The 16,981-nt window shown below is 43.3% G+C and overlaps 3 protein-coding genes across 6 annotated transcripts; 2 read left to right on the top strand and 1 right to left on the bottom strand.

Annotated features, from left to right (window-relative positions):
- The first annotated feature begins 608 nt into the window (after positions 1-608).
- On the top strand, positions 609-5,634 carry dph2 (diphthamide biosynthesis 2). 3 transcript variants are annotated; one of them, XM_017415209.3, is made up of 8 exons: positions 610-740; positions 995-1,171; positions 1,240-1,352; positions 1,442-1,662; positions 2,672-3,349; positions 3,856-4,038; positions 4,118-4,235; positions 4,331-5,634. In XM_017415209.3, the coding sequence occupies exons 2-8, from the start codon at positions 1,022-1,024 to the stop codon at positions 4,377-4,379; spliced, it is 1,512 nt and encodes a 503-aa protein (XP_017270698.1). In that variant the 5' UTR covers positions 610-740; positions 995-1,021; the 3' UTR covers positions 4,380-5,634. The 3 variants fall into 3 exon arrangements, with proteins under 3 accessions (XP_037829014.1, XP_017270698.1, XP_017270699.1); XM_017415210.3 differs by having other exon boundaries at positions 4,118-4,245; positions 4,327-4,468; XM_037973086.1 differs by having other exon boundaries at positions 609-740; positions 3,856-4,245; positions 4,327-4,468.
- ncf2 (neutrophil cytosolic factor 2) lies at positions 3,717-9,382 on the bottom strand. 2 transcript variants are annotated; one of them, XM_037973087.1, is made up of 15 exons: positions 8,882-9,382; positions 8,611-8,693; positions 8,411-8,519; positions 7,348-7,482; positions 7,159-7,266; positions 7,008-7,067; positions 6,893-6,936; positions 6,673-6,814; positions 5,839-5,904; positions 5,670-5,724; positions 5,398-5,587; positions 5,225-5,327; positions 4,475-4,580; positions 4,305-4,401; positions 3,717-4,238 (listed from the first exon to the last, which is right to left on the bottom strand). In XM_037973087.1, exons 1-14 carry the CDS (start codon positions 9,053-9,055, stop codon positions 4,310-4,312), a joined length of 1,467 nt encoding a protein of 488 aa, XP_037829015.1. In that variant the 5' UTR covers positions 9,056-9,382; the 3' UTR covers positions 3,717-4,238; positions 4,305-4,309. The 2 variants fall into 2 exon arrangements, with proteins under 2 accessions (XP_037829015.1, XP_017270700.1); XM_017415211.3 differs by having other exon boundaries at positions 3,717-4,217; positions 8,882-9,376.
- A 629-nt stretch (positions 9,383-10,011) lies between these two features.
- Positions 10,012-16,679, top strand: garem (GRB2 associated, regulator of MAPK1). The gene is made up of 6 exons (XM_017415218.3): positions 10,012-10,376; positions 11,310-11,450; positions 11,534-11,664; positions 11,764-12,957; positions 13,480-13,637; positions 13,709-16,679. Exons 1-6 carry the CDS (start codon positions 10,256-10,258, stop codon positions 14,538-14,540), a joined length of 2,577 nt encoding a protein of 858 aa, XP_017270707.1. The 5' UTR covers positions 10,012-10,255; the 3' UTR covers positions 14,541-16,679.
- The last annotated feature ends 302 nt before the right edge of the window (positions 16,680-16,981 follow it).

Raw genomic sequence — 16,981 nt, 5'->3', positions numbered from 1 at the left:
CAGATTATCATTAAAGGATTTTATCTGGGTGGTGAATTTCTGACAAACCTTTAGACATTAATTACAATTTAAAATGTTTTCTTGAACAACTAATATTTAGGATTTAAAAATAAACATGTTTCTGTGATTTCTTTGGCAAATTTCTGTTGATATTTTGGATTAAAAAACAAAAAACAATTTAATGTTCAAGAATGAAAACGTGATGCATCTGAAATTTGTCCAGCAAGTTTATAATAATAATTTGGACACAAATTAGGACAGAAGTATCCAAACTTGTAAATTTCTGACGTTTTGGAGATAAATTTGGTCTTAAAGCAAACACAAAAATAACAAAAACTATCTGAAAGTTGTTTGGCAAATCTTTAAGATGATTTACACACGAATTGGGACTAAATAGTTTCTAAATTAATAAATAATATCCAGGAATAATAAAGAAAAATTTATTTAAATTTAGCAAATGATTACACTATTTTAGACATGAATTTGGGTTTTAATAAGTAAAATAAAATAAATTTGTTGTTTCAGACAATATTCTGGACATATATTTGACGATAAAATGTATTTTAAAAAAGGTAATTGTCGTAAAAACGTTTAGACTCAGGGAGTCGCTGTTGTTCAGATCAATTTGTTTTTATTTTGAAAAACCACTTGAACCGGAAGTGTGTCGCTGACGACAACACGTGTTTCTGTGCAGCGTTTTCCTGGTTAACAGCTACATCCACCACGCCAGCATGTGACATGTGAGTAAATCACGAGTTCTCGGATTATTTGAACACATAAATGTTCCTAATTCGCGTTTTCAAACACAAGTGTGTTCGGTTAGCAGCTAAACTAACGGCTAATGCTAACAGCACGGTCCTAACGGTTAGCCTGGTTGTTGTGAGGTAAATCCGATTTTATTTCTAATTAAGCGACTGAGCATAGTCGTGTCTAATTCCTTCGAGTAATATCCAATGCTGTTTATAAACCAAAATATTTGTTTTGTTGTTTTTAGACTTTTGTTTGCGTCTCCACTGTCGTCATGGCTGATGCGTTCAGTGGCAGCTCGGAAATTGCAATTCAGCGAGTGTTGGACGTGGAAGTGAGGAAAAACACTCCGGAGGAGAAACTCGACGAGTTGTATCAGATTAAAAGGACCTGCGAGTTCATCCGGGAGCACGCGTTTGGAAAGGTGAGGACGTGAAATGCTTTAATTTGGTTATTTTCTCTGTTATTGACCGATTGAATCCTTATTTCCAGGTGGCTCTGCAGTTTCCTGACGAGCTGCTGGTGGATTCAGTGGCAGTGGCTGAGCAGATTGAGAGGACCAGTCAAACCAAGACGTATATTTTAGGAGACACGTCCTACGGCAGGTAGACATGTTGGATTTACTGCTGTGATCTGAATGTGTGAATGATGTGTTTGTGCAGAATCGTAATGTTTGTGAAACTTTCCTCTGCAGTTGCTGCGTGGACGAAGTTGCAGCTGAGCACATCGGCGCTGACTGCATCGTGCACTTCGGCGCCGCCTGCCTCAGCCCGACCCGAAGGCTGCCCGTGGCGTACGTCTTCGAGGAACGACGGCTGGACGTGGAAACATGCGCCGCCTCCTTCAGAGACCTTCACCCTGACACTCAGACACGTGTCGTCCTCCTCTACGACGTCAGCTACCATCACGCCGTCGGTAAGAAGCGTCGGCATTCACGCCGCCGTGATCCGGATTCTTGGTCTTCTTTTACCTCCGTACCTTCAGTGACGAACAACCACGGCTGCTGCTGAAGGAGTTGTTTTCAGAATATTTACTTTTTATTTACAAAGATTTTCCCGTAGAAATGCTTCCAGATTTATAAATTCTTTCAAACTCTCTGAAATCTGTTTCAGTTGCTGCCTGTCTTTTAGCTTTTGTTTGCTAGTTTTAGCTCCGGTTTTTCTCACTTTTAGCCTTTTTGGAAATGTTTTAATACGTTTCCACTTTAGCTAGGTTTTTGCTATTTTTAGTTAGCATTTGGCTGCTTCTAGCGTTTTTCTCAGTTTTAGCTTTTTGCAACTTTTTACTTTTAGGTAATGTAGTAATGTTTCCATTTTAACTAGGTTTTTGCTGTTTTTAGCTTGTGTTTTGCAAGTTTTAGCTTTTACATGTCAATTTCTTCACTTTTAGCTGTTAGATAGCCGTTTGGTACCTTTTGCTTGCATTTTTGCTGCTTTAATCTTCTAGTTACTGTTTTGCTATTATTAGCTTTTCGTTTGCATTTGACTAGTTTTATCTTTTTAGCTAATGCTTTGTGACATTTAGCTTTTAGGTAGCATTTTGTTGCTTCCAGCTAGTGTTTTTCTCACTTTTATTAGCGTTTAGATAACATATTGCTGCTTTTATATTTTAGTTATTGTTTTGCTTTCTTGTTTACCTAGCTTTTTGCTACTTTTAGCTTTTAAATGCCTTTTTTTTCTTCTATTTTTAGCACTTCTATCTTATTACAGTTTTGCCATTATTAGCTTGTAGTTAGCATTTGGCTAGTTTGATCTTTTTAGCTTTAACTCAGTTTCAGAGTTTCAGCAGAAAATAAAATTTCTCAGTTTTATTTTGAAATCTTGTCCCCGGAGAAGCAGATTAGCCGTCCTGTGACGTCCTCTGCTTGGTGGACATTTGTGGGACGTCCTGCGTCTCTGACTGAAACCATCGTCTCTGTTTTCAGAGGACCTTCTGGCTCGCCTGGCGCTGGAGTATCCGAACCTCGTCGCCTCGGAGCTCGTTGTTGAAGGCGAGCGGTGCCTCGTCCACGGCAGGGAACAAAATGGCGCCCCGCGGCTCTCTGAGGACTCGCAGGTCGTCTGTCAGTTTGGACGGCGGTTCTCCGTGGAACCTGGAACAAGCCTCACGGATTATCGGATGTTCTTCGTCGGCCAGGAGGGGGCAACCTTACGGAACTTCATGATGGCGTGGAACCGCTGCTCCTTCTGCTCGTTCGATCCTGTGTCGTTGATGGGGAGGGCGGAGTCTGTAAACGTCAACCGCGCGCTGATGAAGCGGTACTACGCCATCGAGCGGGCCAAAGACGCCGGCGTGGTGGGCATCCTGGTCGGCACGCTGGGCGTGGCCGAATACCTCGCCGTCATCCAGCAGCTGAAGGAGGCGATCCGCCGCGCCGGCAAGAGGAGCTACGTGTTCGCCGTGGGGAAGCCCAACGTGCCGAAGCTCGCCAACTTCCCGGAGATCGACGTGTTCGTGCTCGTGGCGTGTCCCGAGAACTCGCTGCTGGACTCCGGCGAGTTCTTCAAACCCGTGGTGACGCCATTTGAGATGGAGGTGGCGTGCAACAGGAAGAGGGCGTGGTCCGAGGAGTACGTGACAGACTTCAGACACCTCCTGCCAGGTCTGACGACACGCTCATCACTAATGCATCGAACCTAATTCAAGATGGCCGCCACAGCTAACTGACTCAGTCATTTTTACAGATATTCAGCTAAAATTCGGTGGTAGTAGCTGAGATTTGAGCTAAATGGCTTTAATTTCTTCAGTTTTCAAAATAAAATCTTAGTTTAAATCTCTGGTGTTAATGTTTTTAAGGCCTTTAATTTGAAAGTTTATTAAGAAATTGGGGCCTTAATTTGACCTTTTAGGATGAGTTTATGCCAGCAGGAATTATTTATGAGATTTATGTGGAGAAAAGTGTTTTTAGGTGAATCTGATTGTAGCCGAGGGTTATCGGTGCATGTTTACCAGATAAAATACAAAACAAATCAACAGGAAGGCGTTTTATTTCTCTCTCAGCGAGGTCCTTTCACAATAAGAGTCTTAAAGATACAAACATTTAAAGTTTCAGAAGAGTTTCCTGCATCTTCAAACTTATTCTGAAGAATAAAATGTTTGGTTCCTCAGGTGGTCGGAGTCACGTTCCCTTGGTGGCTGATGATGAAGGTGAAGATGATGAGACGGACGTGTCGTTGATCACCGGAGCGCTGCGAAGCCAGAACCTGAGCAGCGGACCTGCAGAACCCTCGTATGGATCCTCGGTGGTCCTCAGGAACCAGACTCTGACCGTGGCCAACACAAACACAGCCGGTACGACCCGAGCAGTCTTTAAATCTGGATTTATTGGGGAACTTTGCACAAACAGCAGCGTTTTCGTTGATTTCTGCAGCGTCCTTCCTGGCGGGTCGAAGCTGGCAAGGTTTGGAGCAGAAGCTGGGAGAGACGGCGGTCGTGAAGGCGGTGGAGGGCCGGAGAGGCATTGCCATCGCCTACGAGGAGGAAGGAATGTCCTGAAATGTATCAGAACCTTTAAATACTGTAAGCAATTATGAAATTAAATGATCGAGGATATTTACTGAAGTCACTGTCCGTCCGCAGGAAGTTCCTCCACAAAAGACGCAGGAAATATCCCGGTGTTCCCGCCGCACTGACCTTCCAGCCAGTCCCGGTTCACTGGGAAGAGAAGAACCAGGTTAGACTCTGGGCTCGTGGATCCGACGGATCGTTTCCTTCCTCAGGTTCTGACCTGTGGACAGCAACTTGATGGTGTCGCCCTGATGGAAGCAGAGATCCTCGGGGTTCGACGACTCGTAGGAGTGGAGAGCGACGAACTGGACCTTCTCTTTCTGGGGCTGAAGATGAAAAAAAAAAAGACGACTTAAACTTGGATCTGGGTTCGAGGAGTAGCTGAGAGTCATCCCTGACTCATACTCCAAGTGCGGCTGGCGATCTGCATTTTCTTTAATTCTTTTGTTTATTTTTAGTTTCTGAGGCGAAACAGGAAATGATGTCACACCAGGACATTCTGTGGAAAGGTTGTAAACATCTTACCTGTTTGTAGAAATAATTTAATTCTGACAGGTCTGATGAGCTAATGGCTAGTCTGACTGGGGCCAAAAAGTAAGAACAAGCCCAGTCTGAAAAAGAAGTTCTGTAAAAACACTTTATCTCTGCAGAGCCAGCAGCTAGCTGTAGCACTTCCTGCTGGGGGTAAATGGAATTTAACGAGCTAACGGCTAGTCTGTCTTAAAGGTACTCGTTGCAAACTATGAAATCAAACTGTGCAGATTAGTTCAGATATTGATAAGTAATTCTGAAATGCAGGTCTGCACTCAGTGTAAACAAACACTTGTGGAAGTGACATGTTTTCAGAACTTCTTTAAAAACTGAGGTCGTTAAAGACCCATCTCCAGCAGGTAAGATAACTGTTCAGCGTTTCCACAGAACCCCACTGGTCTGTATTTGTGTCCTATATTAGAGTCTCTCAGTAAGTTACCTCTTTAACGCTGCACCACAGCGTCAGGCATCCGCCGGCGCCTCGGCTCCACAGGTCCTTCAGCTCCGAGTCAGACTCGAGATGTTTTCCACTCGAGTCGAAGCTGAAATTCACAGAAACAGAACTTGGTCCAGGTGAAGACGACGTCGGTGTTCGTGTTGAAGTAAACGTACCTCAGACAGATGGCAGCAGGAGGGAGGTTCAACTTCCTGCTGATCTTCCCCAGCAGAACCGCAGACGGAGAACCACGTGGAACCGAGACCACAAAGTTGAAGGTGAAATGGATTTTGATGAAGCAGGAGTTATCTGTTGGCCGGGCATTCTGCTGAGTTCTCCCTCGGCTGTTCTCCCCCGGAGTGAGACCTGGAAGGAGGCGTTCACTTTCAATTAAAGAGATTCAGAAACTTTAAGTTGGTTCTTGTGTTCTGGGTTCTGTAGGATCTACCTTGAATCCTCTCAGGTCTGGTCGGCGGTTCTCGACTCAGAGGTCTGGATAAACCCTGATGATTGTTTCCAAACATGAAAAAAACACAATTAAAGCTTTTGAGAGAACTTTAATCTTCTCCCAGAAGCTGTTGGAGATGTTAGAACAGGAACGTGGTAAAAAGTCTCACCGTGTTTTGTCTCGACGCCACTGAGATCTCCAGACGTTCCAGGTAGTTATAAGGAACGAGTCCTCTCTGTAATCCACGTCGTGCTGATTAATATCAAATAACTAAAACTAGAATATTTAATAATTTCCAACCCAAACTCTGACTGTCAGGTTCTTATTTTCAGGTTAAAACCTCGACCTGTTTGTCCTTCAGGGGTTTTAGACTTTAAAAATAAAATTCTGTTCAGGTTTTTATTAAATTCTCTTTAACTTAAAAGCTACTGCTAAATCACCTCAGCAACAAGATCTCTTGTTGCCATGGTGATTCCCACACTTTCTGGGGGGATCCACAGCTGCAACTAGTGACCCAGAACCATTAGTCACTGGTTGCCATGGTGATTCCCGCTTTTTCTGAGGGAGCAGAAGCAGCTCTCATCAAAAAGAGACTAGAAATTGAGATTTTCTTTGTACAAAAACTAAAAGTCGTATCAAAATTATTCTTAAACTGAGCGGCAGGTTTTTAAATCGGTCTACAATGTTTTTTGTGGGACATAAAACAAGTTTGAGCTGAAATAAAACCAGTTACAGCTGTTAAAGTTTGGGTTTTACGCTGAACTTTATAATATGTATATATAATAATAATCATAAATTAAAATGTGACTCCATAAAACAATTAAAGAGATCTAAACACCATTTCAGGCGTGTAAAATCATCTTTCCTCTGAGCTGTAGAGGTGAAAAAAGGCTGCTTATCAAAGTTTTTTTGTTAATTTTGTTTTAGTTGGATCGCCCCAGTCCTGACTGAGTTACACATTTCTCTTTGTTTTCCAAACACTGAGGAAGATAAAAAGTCTTACTCTTTCGTTGAAGACCACGTAGGCCCAGTTGTCGGCGCCCTTCTGCAACACGAACACGATGTTTCCCGGCACCACAGCCAACTCATCACTCGTCTCAGGAACAAACTCGAACAGCACCGTGTGGGGCTCTCCCTCCAACGCTCTGAGAAAACAAGATGTCCGCCGAATAAGACGCCCGGCTGCGTTCAGAGTTCGGACGTCCTGAAAGCGCCTGGCTTACCTGAGCACCTCGGGCTCCCTGGGAGCAGCCGGACCGCCTTCCACCTGAACATCAGACCTTCAGTTAATGAAATTCACCGGAATAAAACGTGATGCTCAAACAGGAGACCGATTACCTGCGGCTGTAACGGAGCGAATCCAGAGAACTCATCTTGAGGAACGACAGAAGCAACAACCTGGTTACAAAACGAACGAGTTAATGTCACTCTTCCTTTAAAAGAAACATTACATGAGATATTTTACTAACACGGCAGCCGTCGATCCTACCTTGGCTTTGCCCAGGTAGTCCTTTTTCTCCAGCTCGGCCACGTAGTGCTTGTTGGGTTTAAACAGCGTCTTCAGAGGGAACTCCACCGGCTTGAAGAGTTTTTGTTTCTGTCACGAAAATGTAAACACAATCATCCCACCACCCACAGAAACGGGAGGACATGAGGATGTGTTTCAATGGGAGCTGACCAGGGTGGACTGCAGAGCGCGGTCAATGATGCTCAGCTTGGTCTCCGTCTTGTAGTCGAGCGCCTTGACGAGGCGTTCCTGCGCCTTCTCCCAGTTCCCCTGCTGAGCTTCAGCCAGGGCCACGTTATGGAGAACCTGCGGCAGGAAGTGATGTCATCACCCCGAAACAGTCAGTTAAAAAGATCCATTACTTCCTGTCTGAAGAGGAAATCCTGAGCTCGGATACAATGAGAGTCAATGAGAGTTTGGGTGTGTGACCTTTGACCTCTGAGCGATTTTCATCAAAATCCTGTTGATTTAAATGATTTTATTTCTCTTTTTTGTGTGTGAATTTAACCTAAACTAATAGTAGACCATTCCTAATCAAGCTTCACATTTCAGTTTATTATTTGCATGTTTTATTTTTAAAAAAAGGCCGACATACGGGATCAAAATTTCAAACAAATTAGTCATAAAGGAGCTTCAGCGCTTTTACTTCTTTTTGTGTCTGCGGTGTTTTATGTAGGAGATGTGACAAACTGAAAAGAGCATTCACTTCTAATCTGAAGAGGAAATTCTGAGCTCAGATACAATGAGAGTCAATGAGAGTTTGGGTGTGTCCACTCAGAGTATTTTAGGGAAAACAAGTCCTTCAGCAGTGATGTAAGCCTGCATTTTGATGTATAAATGGTGTAAATAAGTATAAAAGTTTATATGAGTAAGAAGACTGTTTGGGCATTCTGTGGTAAACATCTCTAAAGATTCGAAAATCCTAAACTGCTGTGAAGCTCCAAGCAGTTTTACCGTAAACCTCATGGTTGTCTGGGGAAGGTAAATTTAGCAGTTTTTATTTTTCAAATTTTTGTTTTCACAAAATCCTAACACGCTGTAAGAAGAATGCCAAATATTGAAGCATCTCTGAGCTTATTTTTTTTGGCAGATTTTGTTTGTTTTGTACAAAAAGCTGCTACTAAAAGTCATAACTCTTTATCCCTATAAAAGCTGGGAGTAGTTTATGGAAAATCATGATGAAAGACAAGTTTTGAACCAGTGGATGGTGGAGAGGCTGAAGGGAACCTCTTACCTCGCAGGCGTAGAGGATGTATCTGAGGCCGAGTGCTTTATAATCTATCAGCTGGTTTCCTCTCAGAGCCTTAAAAGCTCTCTGGAAATCAGCTGAACTCTCCTCGTACCTTCAAACCAAAGCAAACAGAGTCTGTTATTTTCACTCATAAACCAAACGCTGATGTCATCGATTACGGAGCAGAGTTGGACGCGGCTCGCCTTTTCTTTTTGTAGAAGGTGATCCCTCTTTGAAAGAAGGCGACTGCCAGATGCTCATCCTTACGTATGCTGCAATCAAACGCCTGAGAAACGACAGAAAACAGCAACTTCCTCTTCAAGCATACAAAGGTGGAACTTCTTCTTTCACAGTGACTTGCACGTTCAGACACCCCGATAAAAAAACAGGTTTCATCTCTGCCTCGGCAGCAGAACCCAGAGACAACGTTGGTTTGGGAGTAACGCCGCAGCCTGTGCTGTCGATCAGACATACCTTCTCAGCAGCGTCCAGGTCCTGGTCCAGAAGCTGGAGGCAGCCGATGTTGAAAAAGATTTTGGAGTTCGGGTTCTGGATCGACAGGAAAACCTTGAGTGCTTCAGACCAGTCCTGCCTGTCGGCGCAGGTCACAGCGTCGTCCCACTGCCGCAGAGTGTCCACGAAAGACATGATCGCCGGCTGACGCTACTCTGACACGAAATTAGGGAAGTTCTTCTGATTTATAGCAGTGAAACCAGGAAGTGTGGTGGCTGTCCCTGCTGAGCACCTCCCTGTGCTGTAACCAGGTAAGGTCTGGATTTTATTCCCTTTCAGTGAGTTCTTTAAACTCCGTCGCTGCCCAAACGAATGCACAAGCAAAGTTTTAAAACCTAAACTAAGGAGAAAAGAGAAATCCTTCAAGTTGGTTAATGAACAAAGATTTTAAATCTGAGGTCACGAGTCTGGGTTTTTAAAAATATTTTCTTTCATATTATTCTTTCCTGTCCATCTTTACACATTTCAGCGTATTTTAAATGTAGTTTTCCTGTTTTAACTTAAGCTTTATGTTGATTTTCTGATGTAAAATCTGATTTTTTTGTTTTCCTTTATTAAAAGTACTTATTGTTCATTTTATTTTTATTTCTAAAACAAAATTTTTTTGTGTTTGAGCTGCTTTCATTTGTATAAAATGTGCTATTTTCATAGAATTAGCATAATTTTGGCAAAACTTTTTAGCAGGGTAATTTAGACAAGGATAGGGAAAACAGTACTTTATGTTAATTTTATCTTTAGTACATTACAAACAATTAAAACTAATAAAGTACTTATTTTAGGCAATATAAAATATTTACTATTACTATTATTGTTATTGTTAAACCCAATTTGTTTATTTTACTTTATTTTTACAAGCTACTTTGACAAACTTCCAAAAATAAAAAGCAATTTCCGGTCTGCTCCCTTCAAAATAAAACGCTTCTAAAAAGGGAGCGGCCAGTGGTTACAGAATATTACGTCTTTGATTATAATAAATTGCATCGAATAATTCCTTTTATATTTTGGAAGTAGTAAATTATTTTATTCGTATTTCTTCTTCGTTTTCAAGCAGACAAAGATCTTGTTTTGAAAGGGTAAAATCATAACTTCCGGTGTCCCGTCGCAAGCTAAACAAACATGGCTCTGCTACTTTTTCACACTGCGGATGTTTACGATACGTAAAACAAAATTTAAAAATAAAACATGCGACATATAATAAGAATCATGTCATGTTTGATAAGACTCTGTAGGTAAAGAGTGCCTATCAAACTCATAGGCTTTGTTAGCTCAGAGCACCTTTTTGTTACCGTGTTTACATACAGCTAGCTTCGCGGTTGGCTAACAGAAGCTAACAAGATGAACCTTGGAACAATGCTCTACAAGAATTTAAAAGATGTTACATGGAGCTCCACGTCTTTACCTTTGGATCAGCTCGTCAGTGCTTATAAGCTGCCACAAATCGTCAAGCTGGATAATGGTTAGTAACTTTGTTATTACGCTGTTATAGTGAAAGCTAACCTGTTAGCATTAGCTAAAGCCAAACTCAGATGATAATTATTTGGTTATTTTCTTAATTCGTTTCCTCACATTACGCAACTCATTTTGTTGCATAACATTTTCACTGCTCTCTCTAATCGTAAAAGATTACATCTGCTTGAGAAATCGCAGATTATTGCACCATTATAACTAATATTTACGTGCATACTAAGAGTAATGCACAGTTAGGTCACATCCACATAATGAACGCGTTTGAATAAAGTCAAATTTTATCAAAACAGAAGACTTCTGAGCTACTCAGATGTGTTTATGTCTGTGTAATAGACCATATTAGGTAAATAGAAGAAATAACAGCCACAACCATTGACTAAGAGGTCACAGTTAAGTAAAATGTTTGTTGTTTTTAGTATAATAAAAGATTAGTTTCAGCAAAATGTAAATAAATTAAGAAATTATTGTGCATTATTGTGCACATAAGATGCTTTTTCTCTTTTACTCTAATCTAGTTTTACTAAATAAGCCTCATAAATTAGATTTGAACCCTGTGATAAAGAATGTAAACTTACTACAAAAATCAGGTAACTAGAATCCGAATATTTCCAAAAAAAGAAAAGAAAAGGTTTGGACTCAGATGTCAAAAATGATCTTAAAATCAAAATAAAAGGAGAAAGTTTTAGTCTGATTAAGTGTAGGAACTCTGAACCCTGCATTGAGGGAAGTGGACTTTAGAAAAACAAATGCTTGCATATTTTTTGCTTATTGATCATTACAGTCGTATCAGACCATTTACAAATTAAAGCGAGTTGGTGAAACCCCAGATGTCTTCAGCGCCGTTCTGACCACGTTAAATGGACCAAACTGCAGCAAAGACTCTTTTCGGTTTGGTGAATGTTGGCTCGTGTCGTTTGTTCAGGTCAGTTGGTGGAAGGGCTCAGGGACAACGACTACCTCTTGATTCATTCCTGCCGTCAGTGGACGACCATCACCGCTCACAGTTTGGAGGAGGGACACTACGTGATCGGGCCCAAAATAGAGATCCCAGTTCATTATGAAGGTAACAAAGTCATACTTTCAATTTGGATGCAGATGATGGGGTTTGTCGGCACATTTCATGTTTTAAATTCTTATTATTTTTAGGTCAGTTTAAGCTGCTGGAGCAGGACAGAGACGTCAAGGAGCCGGTGCAGTACTTCAACAGCGTGGAGGAGGTGGCCAAAGCCTTTCCTGAGCGGGTGTACGTCATGGAGGAGATCACGTTCAACGTTAAGGTACATTTAACTCGTCTGATCGGCTGGACAGTTTGTGATGCTGGTCAAATAAATAAACCCAGATATTTTTACTTATCCTATTAATATTTATCTTCATAGATGGCTTCAGGGCAATGCAATGAAGACACAGAAGTTTACAGCATAACACTAAGCACCGGTGATGAGCTGACGCTAATGGGCCAAGCTGAGATCCTCTACGCCAAGAGCTCCAAGGAAAAATCAAGACTCAACACTATTTTTAAGAAGATCAGCAAGCTGAACTCCATCAGTAAGATCGGCCGAGGCAAGATGCCCTGCTTGATCTGCATGAACCACCGAACGAACGAGAGCCTCAGCCTGCCGTTCCAGTGCAAAGGCCGGTTCAGCACCTGCAGCCCGCTGGAGCTGCAGATGCAGGACGGTGAGCACACCATCAGGAACATCGTGGAGAAAACCCGACTCCCGGTCAACGTTGTAGTACCCAGCAGTCCGCCTCGCAACCAGTACGACCTCCACCTGATTCGGGAGGGTCATCGCTACAAACTGGTAAACATCCAGACCAAGACGGTGGTGGTGTGCTGCGTCCTGCGGAGCAACAAGATCATCCCCACCCATTTCCCCTTTTACATGGCCATGCCCAGGTTCATCGTCCCGGAGGAGCTGCTGCAAGGCGAGCTGTGGTTAGACACCATGGTGCACCGCTGGTTCTCCTTCTGCCAGGAGCAGTTCGACATCGACGACTACTCCCGCGCTGTGCGAGATGTGCGAGCCGACTGGAACGACGACGGCAAAAGTCCCAAGAAGACCAGCGGCAACGGTAACTGCGGCGGAGGCAGCAACGGCTCCAACGGGTGTCCCAGCCACATGCAGATCCCCAGCTCCTTAACGTACGCTCGGGATGAACTCACGCAGTCCTTCCACCGACTGTCGGTGTGCGTGTACAGCAGCAACCTCCACGGGAACAGCGAGGTCAACTTGCAGGGATGCATGACGCTGTGTGCGGACTGGGCTCCTCTGGGTTCTGATGGCAGCCATTCAGAACCTGGGGAGAACGAGCACTCGTTCCCGGAGCAGCTGGACAGCACAGCCCAACATCCGTACATGAACAGGCTGGACGTTCAGTACGAGGAGGTGTGGTTGGATCACCTGGCCGGGCAGAGCCCCAAACCGTCTCCCACCGAAGGAATAAGAGCCATCAACAGTGACTGCGCTCCACCAGCTGCTCTGTCGTACCCGGTCTCCTGTCCTCTCGGTGCCATAACGAGCCTAGATGTACCTCTAACTCCACCACCTGTCCCACCCAAATCTGAAGCTGTGAGTATATTCCACCACACTTAAAGCTTTAGTGAAAAACAAACCATTTTTCCTCTTGATTTTCAAAGCAATAAAACCTCCACAGGCAGCATAAATTTGTTGAAGAAATGCTTTTGCTGCGACTCCAAACCTTTAGATCAGCGGTTTTACAAACTTTTCAGCTTCTGAGCCACGAAAATAACTGCAGCAGAAATTTGCAAAAATTACAATTAGACCAATTAATCAAAGGCAAGATGACAAAAAGCACCATTAAATTGTTTTCATTGACTTATACATGTTCATGGTCATTAGTGGAGTCTGTATGAGAAGAGGTTTGGTCGCTCGTTCTGTTTAAGTTTCTAAAAGTCTTCTTCTGAAGACCAGGATAACAAAGAGCACTAATGACCGTCAGGAGGGCGGGGAGTGGGATTAATCTGCAGTGTTCCTGTGTAATTGACCAGCTCTGATCTGATGGAGAGAGGGGGGAAATGGTAAAAAAAAAAAGCAGTGGTTGTATTTGAAAGTAACGTGGCTGTCGTTCAGGTGAAGGAGGAGTGTCGTATGTTGAACGCTGCTCCACCCGTCCCTCCGAGAAGTATGAAGCAGCTGCCATCAGTACCCACCCTGCTGAAGCCCAAGCAGCAGGACTCTCGCTCTCAGAGTCCAACCCTCTCCTATTACTCTTCTGGTCTCCACAACATGTAAGACTTCAGACTAGAGATGCTGTCCACGGTTATTCCTCAGGCTAATGAAATTCATTTTCTATCTGCAGCGGCGCAGGTGAGCCAGAAGGAGGCGATCTTCAGGAGCAATGCCACGCCTGCTACCCCTGTAACTGGGGTAGATCCAACACCGAGCCGTGTGCCGTGTCTCCGTGTGCCAACCTGCTGCTGGACGGGGTCTCCTCGCGCCTGTCCTGGCCGAACACCTTCAGCGGAGGAGACTCGCTCTGCGTGGAGGAGTTTCAGCCGTCCAGCTCCCGGAGTTACTACAGCTATCCCAGAAAGAGGACCCCGAGTACCCCGAGAACCTGCACGTCCTGCCTCGTGGACTACGATGGGCGGGAGCACGCGGGCTGCGGCGACGACTTTCAGAAGCCGTACGCCAACCAGATCTGCACCAAGTCTTCGAGTTTCAACTCGGAGATGTACAGAGACAAGCCGATCGAGGAATCGAACACTAAGCAGAGCCTCTCCTGCCCCAGCCTACCGCCGAGGACGCCTAAACCCAGCGCCATGAAGAAGTGCACTGATTTCCTGCCGGAGTCCGTACCCGACACGAGGCAGGAAGCTGCGGCTCCTTCGCCCGTTCAACAGGAGCAGAACACAAACGACTCGTCAGCTCCGAACTGCCCTCCATCTTGTCCCGCCGCAGAGTGGCAGCCGCCCTTAAACCTGGCTGGCATTTCCATCGAAGAGGTGTCCAAATCCTTGAAGTTTATCGGGCTGCCGGATGACATCGTTTGTCTGTTTGTGTCGGAGAAGATCGACGGTAATCTGCTGCTGCAGCTCACCGAGGAGATTCTGTCCGAGGACTTCAGACTGAGCAAACTGCAGGTGAAGAAACTCGTTCAGTTCATAAACGGCTGGAGACCCAAGATATGAAACACTAAACTGCGCCGAGAACATAATGCCTTCAGTATGTATGCTATGCACATCAAGCCACAAGGAGCATTTTAGTTCAGACACTACAGCTGAGTGATCCAAGTCTGCAAACTAAACCCAACCGTTCAGCACTTTGATACAAACCGCTTCGTTTTAGCTTCAACCTTTAAAAATCACTGTTCTAAAGAAGAAACATCCTAAAAGTGCACATTTCTCTCTAAATTCAGCCATTTTTAGGGTTATAATTTAATGCAAAAAAAGGCTAAAAGTTACGATCACTAATGAAGGTAAAAAAAACGAGCTAATATCACAAAATGTGCTGATTTCAGGTTAAAATGTCACAAACGTTTGTTTGGTTTCTGCAGCAGAAAATGTTACTGTTAAACAAGAGGTCGAGCCAATAACTGGTCCGATGATTAATTAAGTTGTTTTTTAATAATTGGCATCAGTCACACAAAGCCAGTTTACCGACAGACGGTAAGAGAAGAACGCCATATTTACCAGGAAACACGGTTCTGCGTTTAATTGGTTGATAAGAAATGTAAGTTTCTGAGAAGCTCAAGATCAGCAGCACGGGTGAGAAGATGTTTATACGCATTAAATCTGAGGCTAAATCATCTTTAATCATCATTATTTTATCTACTTCTTGTCACAGTCTGGTTAGATTGTAATATATGTGACAATTAAACTTTTATTTTCAAACTAAAACCAAACGAATCATCCCCGTTAATAAACCACGAGCCTCTGAAAGTCCACCTAAAACCAGCGACTGACTGATGGTGACTCAAACGTGACTAAATGTTGAGAGAATAAAGTAATTTTCCACCCCGTTCCCACCTTAAATCTAACGGCGTTCGACAAGTTTTCACACCAGAATCAAACAACCATGAAAATCCAACCAGAAGCACCGATCTGAGTGAAAATCGGTGGATTTTCTGGCCGTTTTGTGCCGCGGCGCAGTGAGAAGCAGGCTGAAAATGCAGGATTCTTCTGGAGGAAATCTTTAACTTGTGGCTCCACAGTTTGTTAGAGAAAAAATATTTAACTGCGGGTAAAAGCAACATGAACAAAAACAACCTTTGGGAAAGTATTTCATCGAATCGATCTGATCGGTTTCTGTCAGAAGCTTCTATCCACTCATCGAGGCCATGAATGTCATCAATGTGGGGCTTTTAAGGATTTATTTAATCGTATAAAACTCGCCTTTTTTCTTGCAAACTCACAATTAAACCACCTTAGTATATTCAGGACTTTAATCTGGGAAGTTTTGCCTGTTTTTCTCCTGAATTCCTGCTTTTAATCATGAAAAATTCAACTTTTCTTTTGTAAATTTACGACTTTCCAACAAGAGAACGCCCAGGTTGTTTTTAATGTAAATAGAAGACATAATTGCTGATTTTTGTCCAGATTTTATCATGTTTTTTTTAACCCAACGTCGTCGTGGGCAACAGATCAAAGTCCAGTTTATGCATCGAGCACTTTGGCAGGCAGGAGCTAAAACAAATGCAGTAACGGAGGAGGAACACAAACCTGTTAACGTGTCTTTGTTGCGAGTAAATGCACTACTTTTTTAACTTTTATTTGAATCCGCAGTGGTACGTCTCTGTCGTCGTGTATTTTAAGTGTCCTCTAACGTCTCTGCGCCTTAACCCGAAGCCTTTAAGACGTCCGACAGTTTTCTGACTCAGATTTAACAAATTATTTACCGTGATGCAGTTAGTTTCAGCCTCTGTATGCCCGTTTAACACTTGCTGCCATGGTTTGTTACATCTTCTTTTCACGTGTAATTTTTCTTTTTTTAAAGATAATAATTACTAATGTTGAGATTATTTTTATTGAGACAAAGCCTGTTTTTTTACTCTGTTAAACGAGGGTTTTAATGGGGTTTTTAATAACGATCGGTCGCAGCAGGAGACGAAGTACGAGGAAACGCTGCTGGCGTCTTATGCAATAACCACAGAAGGAGCAACGAGTATTAAAACTGAACGATGAGCTAACCGGGCCCGGTTCTGGTGACCCGCCGCCACCGAGCCGTTTCGGGTTAAAGATGGCGCCGCTGGGTCTGGTCGTTGAGTTCCGTTCGACTGTTGTTTCCTTATTTTTGATGGTTATAATCTATTAAAAAATGGATCAACTGGTTCTTGTGGTTTCCTTCTTGGTCACCAAACAATGACGGGTTATTCACCTCGAACAGCTGGTCTGAGATCAGCCGAGACCAAAGTGGATCACTAAAGGGGCCTGGGAACTGAGGGTACCGAAGGTGCTGCAGCACCCTCTCGTAGAGGACCAGATATCATAAAAAAAAGATGAATAACTTGGTTTATAACAAGCCTTTTGTTACTTTTAGCTTTTACTAGTGTTTCGGTACTTTTAGCTAGCAATTTGCTACATTTAGCTTCTACATAGCCTTATGCTACATTTAGCTTTGAGGTAGCATTTAG

The sequence above is a fragment of the Kryptolebias marmoratus genome, linkage group LG21 (genome assembly GCF_001649575.2).
Source record: "Kryptolebias marmoratus isolate JLee-2015 linkage group LG21, ASM164957v2, whole genome shotgun sequence".
NCBI classification, from domain to species: Eukaryota; Metazoa; Chordata; class Actinopteri; order Cyprinodontiformes; family Rivulidae; genus Kryptolebias; species Kryptolebias marmoratus.
This window is presented reverse-complemented; position numbering and strand designations above follow the sequence as displayed.